Raw genomic sequence first — 12,145 nt, 5'->3', positions numbered from 1 at the left:
AAATCAAACACAGGAAGGAAGTACTGTTTTTTTTTTTTTTTTAATCTTCAGTAACTTGCCAGTAATTCACATGAGAAGTTACAAGGGCCTTTCCCCCCACTTCTTATGCATATTTAAACGGTAATTGTAGCTTGAATCCAAACAGAATAAAAACTAAATAGCTAGTGCAAACCCCAAGAGGCTCAGTTCTACACTAGGGTCACCAGGTGGTTTTTCAAGATAATTTTAAGAAAATAACTGTAATACTTTTAAGGTTCATGACGTATTTATGAAATCTTTGGACAATTATTTGTTTTACGTGATTTATCAATTTTCCCCTTAAAAAATAAGGTCAACTGTAGTTATGAATAAGTTAATACATTTTTAAAATCTGGAACTCTTAAGATTGGTCATTCAGCCAGTTTAGACCCTAAGTAGTTAGGAAATTTGTTCATTGGTTCCTGCCTTTAATTAAGGAGATGTTCTCATTTTTTAAGGTTAACACCTAAAATTGGTTTTCCCTGGAGCGAAATCAGAAATATTTCATTTAATGACAAAAAATTTGTTATAAAGCCAATCGACAAAAAGGCACCTGTAAGTAATTTATTAAATGTTTTGTGTATGAACTGTGTATCTGCTACTTTCCTATGATATCATTTGAAGAATAACATGGTTCTTTTATTATTTGCTTTGAGGAACTTTCTCTTTCCATAGGTCAGCTCTCCCAGTGATTAAATAATATATGTTAATAAAAATCCAAAGTTTAATTTTTAAAGTAAGCTGTAAATATTAGAATTTTGTTTGAAATTCAGTTATGAGATAGACAATATATATTAGGAGGTTAGTAAAACAATCACCTTTTTTTTGTTTTGTTTTGTTTTTTTTGAGACAGAGTTTCACTTCTGTTACCCAGGCTGGAGTGCAATGGCGCGATCTCGGCTCACCGCAACCTCTGCCTCCTGGGTTCAGGCAATTCTCCTGCCGCAGCCTCCTGAGTAGCTGGGATTACAGGCACGCGCCACCATGCCTAGCTTATTTTTTGTATTTTTAGTAGTGACGGGGTTTCACCATGTTGACCAGGATGGTCTCAATCTCTTGATCTCATGATCCACCCGCCTCGGCCGCCCAAAGTGCTGAGATTACAGGCTTGAGCCACCGCGCCCGGCCTAGCAATCACCGTTTTAAAACGTTTCTTCACTGATGGCTAGAATGCAGTAGAGGTAGCTCTATTCTAAATTAACGTTTTAGAATAGCGTTAATTATACAGTTTTGCATTATGAACTTTGTATTTTTGTAACTTGAAGCCTTGAACTTAAGAAATCTTTTTATTTAAATAGATTTTTAAAGTTCCACTAATGTCAAATATACTCTAGTATCCTAAATCTGTTAGTTACTGGAAAGATCAAAGATAAGGAGAACAGGCCAGGCATGGTGGCTCAGGCCTATAATCCTGGCTCTTTGGGAGGCTTGAGGGAGGCAGATCACCTGAGGTGAGCAGTTCGAGACCAGCCTGGCCAACATGGTAAAGCCTCATCTCTACTGAAAATACAAATATTAGCCAGATGTGGTAGTGCATGCCTGTAATCTCAGCTGCTCGGGAGGCTGAGGCATGAGAGTTGCTTGACCCCAGGAGGCAGAGGTTGGAGTGTGCCGAGATTGCACACTGCACTCCCACCTGGGTGACAGCAAGACACTGTCTCAAAAAACCCCAAACAATTCTAGGTTAAAAAAAAAACTCTACAGCCATGAACAGAGAACCAGTTTTGACATTAATGGCAGATGGCTTATAAGGAACTTTATACAGATCATAGTTACTTTGGAGAGCAAAAGGGAATAAATGACATTTAATGTATTACAAAGATAAGAATATTAGCCTCTACAAAACTGGTAGGATACGAAAGATAAGGAACCAGTTATGTGGAAGTATGTCATCCTCACTGGGAGTTATAAAATTGTATGGTTTCTAAACTATATGTTATATGACATTCAAATTCATACCTCATGTTAAAATTTAGTACGGATTATTGTGAGAGACAGTATCCCTCAGGAAGATTGTAAATTCTGAATACTTTATGTTTAGGATTTTGTTTTTTATGCACCTCGTCTGAGAATCAATAAGCGGATTTTGGCCTTATGTATGGGAAACCATGAACTATACATGCGAAGAAGGAAGCCTGATACTATTGAAGTACAACAGATGAAGGCTCAGGCTAGGGAGGAGAAACATCAGAGGCAGTTGGAAAGGTATGGAATTTATGACTTTTTAATTGATAGGAGTAGGTTATCTAAAATTTAAGACTGCTCAGTTTTTTAAATATACCTTACGTTTGTATTTTTAAATATTTTCATTGTATTAAAATTCAAAGACAGTATTATCACTCTATCCTTCTTTAAAGTGAGTATGTATAATTTTCAAGTTAGAAGTCTTTGACAGGTATCTCGGAGAAAATAGCTTTTTGTGATGTATTACTTGCTTTTTACTGATAGACATTGTTTTAGATATAGTAGTTTGAAATTTTCAAAATTGTTTTACTTGTGACATACTAATTTTTTCAGGGTAAGAATGTGCTGAATATTTAACTTGGAAACTGTCAGTGACATTGTAGTACACAACTGAAACATCACTTTGCCAAGTAGGATAATGTCAAAGACCCTAATCTTTTTAATTGTGTTTCTCTTTGACTTAAAAAAGAAAATGTTAAATATGTTACATTGAGAATTTTAAAAATGGAATGATAGTGAATAAAAATTTGTATCAACCCTGGAATCAGATTATTGGGTCCAATAGTATTAATTTCTAAATCTGATTTTAGATTAATTTCAACTTTTTGCTTTACTCGAAAAAATAATGGAGGCCAAACTAAGGTTAACTTTTATTGAATAAATTTTTATGGAACAACATGATAGTCTAAGAAATAGAGTAGGTCCTTAAAACATAAATATTTTAAATGCTAGATACAAGGTACTTTATATCTAGTAATTAAGGAAGCCATCTGCCAGATATCATTTTGCTACTATATTTTTATTTTTTCTGTTGAATGGTTTTTTTCTTATTCAACGGCTGTTCTATGTAATTAAGGGATTTTGTTGATTTTTACTTATTTTGTAATATTAACTCAAATTACCTGCCTTAGAGAGGTTAACCACGTAACAAAACATTTTTTATATGGGTATAAAGCTTGTCAGTAATTACTGATCCCACCATTAAAGTTGGTGAGCTGAGCACAGTGGTATGTGCCTGTAGTCCCGGCTACTTGGGAGGCTAAGCCAGGAGAATTGCTTGAGTGCAGGAGTTTGAAGACAATCAGGGCAACAGGCAACATGCAACATAGTAAGACCTTCTCTCTCTTTTTTTTTTTTTTTTTTTTGAGACAGAGTGTCGCTCTTGTTACCCAGGCTGAAGTGCAATGGTGCGATCTCGGCTCACCGCAACCTCCGCCTCCTGGGTTCAAGCAATTCTCCTGCCTCAGCCTCCTGAGTAGCTGGGATTACAGGCATGCACCACCATGCCCAGCTAACTTTTTGTATTTTCAGTAGAGACGGGGTTTCACCATATTGGCCAGGATGGTCTTGATCTCTTGACCTCGAGATCCGCCCGGCTATTAAATGCTTTTTAAAAATAATCTTTTTTTTTTTTTTGAGGCGGAGTTTCGCTCTTGTTACCCAGGCTGGAGTGCAATGGCGCGATCTCGGCTCACCGCAACCTCCGCCTCCTGGGTTCAGGCAATTCTCCTGCCTCAGCCTCCTGAGTAGCTGGGATTATAGGCACGCGCCACTAAAAATAATCTTTATTGGGCTTTACTTTCTATACAGTACATTCTTATCCATCATAGATTTGCATTTGCCTCTGTCAAAGGGAAGACTTCTTTAGTTTCTACTTAATTTTAAAAATCATCTTAAAGCTTTCACTATCTCTTCAAGGTCCTCTAGCATGAGATAGATGAAGAATTCCTTTATGTACAGTTCTGTATCTCACACTCATCATTCTGTATTATGCCTAACTGTTCTGCTCATTCATAATGCTGATACGTTATTTACATTCTCAACCTAATATATTTGTCTATATGTCCTTTATTTCATGGCTTATAGAGGAGTACTGTATGGCTGCTAGTACAGGTAGTGTGTTTACTTGGTATCATTTGGTAATGGTGCTGTATTTTAGTTACTCTAGGGCCTAGATGGAAGTGGAAGACTTAAGTTTCTTTTTTGGCACAATAATACATAGTTCTGGATAAATTTTATAGCTCTTCGTTAGTAAACAGTTGTCTGCTTTATACTCAGTAGGAGTTCAGTGACTTATTTAGTTTGAATGCCTGGAAGATACATTATTCTAGTCACCTAGGGATTGGCAGTCTTTCAGAAATGGCATACTGAGTCATTTATTCCCTGCTTTACAGATCAGAGAGAGAGAAATGGCAGCTGTATGTGTGGAAACAATTTTGATTAAGCCCATTGGCAAAGCAGCCAGCAGACATACCTGGGAGAATGCTCAGAGGTATGCTGCCTGTGCTGCTGGACTTTCTTGGGCAACAACAGTCATTGGGAAAGAGTAGTAAAGAGACCTCTTTCCCTATAGTACTTTGGTATGTTTGGCTATATTTACTCCACATAATTTTCATAACTTTGGGGGTTTTTGGCAAGGAAGATGACCTTATACACTATGGGTGGTTATTCCTTATAGTGTTTACTCTTAAATTATTTGCATCCAAATTGAATTATAACTCATAATTTTTGCACTTTTTTGTATGGCTAAAATTGTTTCCACATGTAAAAACTGTAAGCCCCAAGTTTACAGCTTAGAGTTACATATCCATGTGCCAATTGTAGCTTATCTATGGGAGATTCTGTATCGAGGCTGGCTAGTGTCATACGAGGAACACAGGCTTTGAAACTAGATAAATCTGGATTTGAAACTTCTTCTAACAGTCATCAAACAGATAATTTTGAGCTTGTGTTTCCTTGCTTTTAATATAAAAATAATATTCTTCAAGAGTTTTTGTAAGAAAGCATGATAGTTGTATACAGACATTTAGCAAAATACCTGGCACTTAATAAACAATAGCCATTATAATAATTTCTAATAGTATTATAAACTAAGTTGAATATGTTTTTAATATTCAATGAAGAAAAATGTAATTGGACCCATTGATATTCTTTGAAAAGTAAGATATTCTAAAGTAATTTTTTGCATATGAATATAGGGAATAATAGTTTTTGTTTGTTTGTTTTTTTTGTTTTTTTTGGTTTTTTGGTTTTTTTTTTTTGAGACAGAGTTTCGCTCTTGTTACCCAGGCTGGAGTGCAATGGCGCAATCTTGGCTCACCGCAACCTCCGCCTCCTGGGTTCAGGCAGTTTTCCCGTCTCAGCCTCCTGAGTAGCTGGGATTACAGGCACACGCACCACCATGCCCAGCTAATTTTTTTTTTTGTATTTTTAGTAGAGACGGGGTTTCACCATGTTGACCAGGATGGTCTCGATCCCTTGACCTTGTGATCCACCCGCCTCGGCCTCCCAAAGTGCTGGGATTACAGGCTTGAGCCACCGCGCCCGGCCTTTTTTTTTTTTTGAGACGGGGTTTCGCTCTTGTTACCCAGGCTGGAGTGCAATGGCGCGATCTCGGCTCACCGCAACCTCCGCCTCCTGGGTTCAAGCAATTCTCCTGCCTCAGCCTCCCTTGTAGCTGGGACTACAGGCGTGCACCACCATGCCCAGCTAATTTTTGTATTTTTAGTAGAGACGGGGTTTCACCATGTTGACCAGGATGGTCTTGATCTCTTGACCTCGTGATCCACCCGCCTCGACCTCCCAAAGTGCTGGGATTACAGGCGTGAGCCACCGCGCCCGGCCTAATAGTTTTTTAAATAATATTTATGTCCTTGAAATAGAACAACTGTGTTGAAATGAGTGTTTCCAAACCCAAACTCCAAATAAAAATATCTGCGTGTATTGTTACAGTGATCACAAAAGACTTCGTGAGGAAAGTGAGACTAAGTGGTACTAAGGCTTGAAGGTTAGAGAGAGGGCAATATATGTTCAGAAGCAGCAGCCAACATAAACGAAAATGTAGAGATAAAAGTACGTGTGGTGTGCCTATGGGCCAGTGAGGCCCTCTCAAGTGAATAGCATTTGGGGGAGCAGCAAGATCCTCTAGTTTCATAAAGGAGACAAGATAGGCCTGTAAAAACTAGATACCACTGAGTGATGTAAAGGACTGAAGGCATTTGTATTATTTGAATGAAGTGTTGGCTGGAGTTGGCTATCGTCAGGGTAGGATTCTTATAAAATGTGAGCTTTGAGCCTCACAAATTACAGTAAAGTATAACATGTTTTAAATACTATAATCAGGTTAAATATCTGCTGTATACTTACTCCATTTTTCAGTAGGAAGACCATTCCCCACCCCTCTCAACTTGCTTGTGGCTGGATTATCTTGAGTCTGTTTTTCTGCTTCCATATCTCCTTCACCTCTATCCCTCAAAAAGAACAAAAAATAGCGATAGGGAAAAGCTAAATAAAATCAGCACATCCGTCTCCAGAAGGGGCCATTTATGCCAGAGCTGGATCTGAAAGGCTCTTATTGGTGGAATATGATGGTAGCCTTCTGGTTGAGATCTGGTTTGCAGTGGAAGTCCTTGAGAATTGTCTTGGGACCTTGGGGAAGGAGGGAGGAAGGTAGTTGGCTTGGGTGGCAGCACTGGATGTGATTGCACAGAGGCCGGGGAGTGGTTGGGTAGTCAACATCCTAGGGTGCAGACAACCTGGCATGGAAAAGAATAGCTTTTGGCCATACTAGCAATTACTTGGAAAGTACTGTGCTTTTGCTTCTTGTGCTTTCATACAGAACCTGCTATTTAGCTATCTAAAGAACACAGAAAGGTCAGCCGCCACTGTGGGGGCCATGAGGCCTTTCTTTTGCCCAGAGAGATTGGGAAACAGAAATTTCCCTTAAACTCATGTCTTACAGAGGCATCTCATACTTCTAGAACTCCTTAAATCTCTTTGCCTATATAGGCTTTATAAATTGAAGTAGGATTGAAAAAGATTAATGTCCTGCAGAGTGAGCCTAGGTACTGGGGTTAGGAATAGTTATTGGCTTTTCCTTCTCGCTGTTGAGAAAGTACCTCATAGGCATAGGGAACTCCAGAACAGAGATGGAACTTCCCTTGCATGAATGGCCACAAGGCTCTAGTTTGCTTTTTATTTGACAGGGTCTTGCTCAGTTGCCTGCCAGGCTGGAGTACAGTGACACGATCATAGCTCACTGCAGCCTTGACCTCCTGGGCACAAGTGATCCTCTCACCTTAGCCTCCTTGAGTAACCAGGACTGTGGGTACATACTACCATGCCTGGCTAATTTTTTATTTTTATTTTTAGAAGAAATGAGGTCTTCTTATGTTGCCCTGGTCTTGAACTTCTGACCTCAAGCAATCTTCCTGCCTTGGCCTCCCAGTGTGGTGGGATCACAGACCTGAGCTGCCATGCCTAGTGTTTCTAGATTCTTAAAGGGTGGGAAGGATTCATTAAACCAGCAGTGAGGTGTGGTGACCCCTTCGTGTTTTGGCTTGGCACACTAGAGGGTCACCATCAGTGTCTGACCTCTTGCTGACTTGCAACACCTGTTTGCCCCAAAGGTGGGCTCTCTTTCTGTCTTAGAGACAGATGGGTGCTAGGAGCTGCAGGAATTTTATTAAAGTTCAGGTTTATAAATAAGAGAAATCTTTGATGGCAAAATTTTGCTGATAAGTTTTTCAGAGACTGCAAGCTGAGAAACTACAGGGTTTTGTACTTGAAATTCAGAATTGACAGCAGGTGGCAGTGCTATCCATTTGTGGAACATTAGAGCATACTCAGATAAATTTCAGAGATGAAATCATAACTGATTTTTAAAATTATCAAAATAGTGATTTGAATGTTGATTCGACTTAAGTAAAAAACATTGTCTGATAAATAGTTTCCCCATGTGAATTTTATTCCTCTTTATATTTTTGGCCCCAGCATAGAGTCTGACCAATGGTAGGCTCTTGGTAGATGTTTCATGAATGAATTTGGCAGTATTTAAAAGAAACACTCTTAGGCCAGATGTGGTGGCTCAGGTCTGTAACCCCAGAACTTTGGGAGGCCTAGGTGGGTAGATCACCTGAGGTCAGGAGTTCAAGACCAGTCTGACTAACATGGTGAAACCCCATCTCTACTAAAAATACAAAAATTAGCTGGGTGTGGTGGCAGGTGCCTGTAATCCCAGCTACTTGGGAGGCAGAGGCATAAGAATCACTGGAACCCAGGAGGTGGAGGTTGCAGTGAGCTGAGATAGCACCACTGTACTCCAGCCTGGGCAACAAGAGCAAAACTCTGTCTCAAAAAAAAAGAAGAAAGAAGTAGTTACACTCTCATCAGGCTCATGGCAGATGCAGCTAAATGATCATGGCATTTTTTTCCCCACTGAGTTCTGATGATATTTTTAAAGATCATTAGCCACCTACTATCATTCTAATGGAATTGTGAGAGGAGGTGAAACTGAAATGTCATCTTGTATCGAGGCATAAATGGGTACTACCTGAGAAATTAAACTTGGATTACGTTATTTTTAGTGATTAAAAATTGTTGCCCTCCCTGTTTTTAAGATACATGCCTTTGTTTGCTCCTTTCAGTCCTCTATTTCCCAGCAGAGGGCTCCTATTAATCTAAAGAAGGCATTTTCTTGGGGTGTGGCAACTATGTGGGTAACTCTTTTGGTGCCGACATTTAATTTGTTGTCAGAGTTCATCCCGCATGCAAATGGTAAATCTAATTTTTCCCCCCTCAGTGTGCCTTATAAATGTGTTTCGTACCCAGGGATATATTCGACAGTTACACTTTACTAGCCATTTTGTAAACCCATCTTTTGTGGATGTTCCTAAATGTCTAAGTTTTTAATTTAATTTAATTTTTTTTTTTTTTTTTTTGAGGAGTTTCACTCTTGTTACCCAGGCTGGAGTGCAATGGCACGATCTCGGCTCACCGCAACCTCCGCCTCCTGGGTTCAGGCAATTCTCCTGCCTCAGCCTCCTGAGTAGCTGGGATTACAGGCACATGCCACCATGCCCAGCTAATTTTTTTGTATTTTTAATAGAGACGGGGTTTCACCATGTTGACCAGGATGGTCTCGATCTTTTGACCTTGTGATCCACCGGCCTCGGCCTTCCAAAGTGCTGTGTTTACAGGCGTGAGCCAGCGCGCCCAGCAATATTTTTAAAATATAGTCTCAGTTGTCTTTATTGTGACCCCACAATAAATAATACATTGAAACCCAGCACATGTATGTACATAAATGGTCATGTATTTTTAACTACATGCTATTTTCTTTTTTTTTTTTTTTTTTTTTTTTTTTTTTTTGAGACGGAGTTTCGCCCTTGTTACCCAGGCTGGAGTGCAATGGCACGATCTTGGCTCACCGCAATCTCTGCCTCCTGGGTTCAAGCAATTATCCTGCCTCAGCCTCCTGAGTAGCTGGGATTACAGGCACGAGCCACCATGCCCAGCTACTTTTTTGTATTTTTAGTAGAGACGGGGTTTCGCCATGTTGACCAGGATGGTCTCGATCTCTCGACCTCGTGATTCACCCGCCTCGGCCTCCCAAAGTGCTGGGATTACAGGCTTGAGCCACCGCGCCCGGCCACTACATGCTATTTTCAACACAAGTGTAATATGATGTTTTTTTTTTTTTGTTGTTTGTTTGTTTGTTTGTTTTTGAGACGGAGTTTCGCTCTTGTTACCCAGGCTGGAGTGCAATGGCGTGATCTCGGCTCACCGCAACCTCCGCCTCCTGGGTTCAAGCAATTCTCCTTCCTCAGCCTCCTGAGTTGCTGGGATTACAGGCATGGGCCACCATGCCCAGCTAATTTTTTTTTTTTTTGTATCTTTAGTAGAGACGGGGTTTCACCATGTTGACCAGGATGATCTCGATCTCTTGACCTCGTGATCCACCCGCCTCAGCCTCCCAAAGTGCTGGGATTACAGGCTTGAGCCACCGCGCCCGGCTAATATGATGTTAAAATATTTATGCCGTTGTTTCTTAGTTGATTCAGTTAGTTCTTAGGTTTCATATGAGTGACATTTCTAATTATTATTATTTTTCAATAGTTCTGGGGCTACAGGTGATTTTTGGTTACATAAATAGATTCTACAGTGGTGAATTCTGAGACTGTAGTGGACCTGTCACTTGAGCAATGTACACTGTTCCCAATATGTAGTCTTATATTCCTCACCCCACTCCCAATCATTCCCTCTCAAGTCCTCAAAGTCGATCATATCACTCTGTCTTTGCATCCTCATAGCTTAGCTCCCACTTATAAGTGAGAACATACTGCATTTATATGTTCTGAGTTACTTCACTTAGAATCATGGCCTCCAGCTTCATCCAGGTTGCTGCAAAAGACATTATTTTGTTCCTTTTTATGGCTGAGCAGTATTCTATCCCATGAATAATGTTTCTGTCTATTAATTTGTAACAGCAATTGCAATTTCTTTTAAGGGCACAATTAGAGAATGAAAAGAAGAAAAGAGAAATAGCAGAAAAGGAAAAGGAAAGAATAGAACGTGAAAAGGAAGAGCTAATGGAACGTCTAAAACAAATTGAAGAACAGACAATTAAAGCCCAGAAAGGTAAGCGTTTCTTTTTGACAATGGATTAAAAATTATTGCTCTGTTGTCAGATAGTGGTATTTTTTTTTTTTACTACTATTAAACCTTCTTTGTTATATAGGACAATTGTATATTTAATTATCAGATTAATTCTTAGTGGAATTATATCATAAACATGTTTCACTAAGGCACATTCATTTATACAATGCTGAACATGTTTCACTAAGGCACATTAATTTATACAATGCTGATGTTTCTCTTAAACACGCAAATTTTTTTTTAGTTATTTTAAGGAAATATTTTTCATATGTATTCTTAAATATTGTAAATGACTGTAAATATGGGTTCTATAAACAAAAAACACATATCCAATACATGATGGCATTTAAACAAAACTATATAATGCTTTATGGTTGTATAAGTAAGGCATTTAGGTAATTTAAAGTAATTTAAGCTATTCTGACTATATGAACTTTTGCAACTCAGTTCCTAATAAGATTTTAGTTTAGTCTGCTAGAAAATACACAACACATGTTATGTCTTTTAGTCTACTAGAAAATACAAGTACACGTGTTATGTCTTTTGTTTGTTTTTGGTAATATGTTTGGAAGAACTTACTTCTTAGGCAATACATAACCAAAGTGCTACAGTACATAGAAAGGATACACTGGATTTATAGTCTGTGGTTTGTATTAAGTAACTTTAGGATATACTACTTTCACTCAGCAAATAGTGGAGAAAGCAAGGGGAAAAAAGTATTACGTGAATAAAATATTTTTCTCCTTTCTAAGCAGCAGGCTCTCAAGGGTAACATGAAGTCTACACTGTTTATAAAAGCTATATTTAATAACCTGCTTTCCTAACAATTGGTAGAACAAGCTATTCAGTGTTGTTGGAAGTAGCCAACACAGGTTGAATATCCCTTTTTGAAAATGCTTGGCCAGGCGCAGTGGCTCACACCTGTAATCCCAGCACTTTGGGAGGCCGAGGCGGGAGGATCACGAGGTCAAGAGATCAAGACCATCCTGGTCAACATGGTGAAACCCCATCTCTACTAAAAATACAAAAAATTAGCTGGGCATGGTGGCGCGTGCCTGTAGTCCCAGCTCCTCGGGAGGCTGAGGCAGGAGAATTACTTGAACCCAAGAGGCGGAGGTTGCGGTGAGCCGAGATCGCGCCATTGCACTCCAGCCTGGGTAACTAGAGCGAAACTCTGTATCAAAAAAAAAAAAAAAGAAAAGAAAATGTTTGGTAACAGAAGTACTCCAGATTTTGGAATGTTTGCATTGTCCTATTGAGGATCCCAAATCTGAAAATCCAAAATCTGAGCCTTTTTTTTTTTTTTTTTTTTTTTAAGACACAGTCTTGCTCTGTCATCCATGCCGGAGTGCGGTGGCATGATCTCAGCTCACTGCTACCTCTGCCTCCCAGGTTTAAGCAATTCTTCTGCTTCAGCCTCCCGGGTAACTGGGTTTACAGGCCCATAGCACCAGGCCTAGCTAATTTTTTATATTTTTAGTGTAGAGAGGAGGTTTTGCCATGTTGG

General features: G+C 39.3%; 1 protein-coding gene across 3 annotated transcripts in view; it reads left to right on the top strand.

The window, feature by feature from the left end:
* The window catches only part of RDX (radixin), a 106,085-nt gene that overhangs the window by 41,873 nt on the left and 52,067 nt on the right, over positions 1-12,145 (top strand). For all 3 annotated transcript variants that reach the window (XM_039470946.2, XM_074400560.1, XM_074400561.1), the window contains exons 8-10: positions 477-573; positions 2,060-2,223; positions 10,490-10,620. In XM_039470946.2, the coding sequence (XP_039326880.1) occupies positions 477-573; positions 2,060-2,223; positions 10,490-10,620 (392 nt within the window). The remainder of the gene's footprint in view (positions 1-476; positions 574-2,059; positions 2,224-10,489; positions 10,621-12,145) is intronic.

The sequence above is a fragment of the Saimiri boliviensis genome, chromosome 6, assembly GCF_048565385.1.
Source record: "Saimiri boliviensis isolate mSaiBol1 chromosome 6, mSaiBol1.pri, whole genome shotgun sequence".
Lineage (NCBI taxonomy): Eukaryota > Metazoa > Chordata > Mammalia > Primates > Cebidae > Saimiri > Saimiri boliviensis.
Note: the sequence above shows the minus strand (reverse complement) of the source record. Positions and strands in the feature narration are given on the sequence as shown.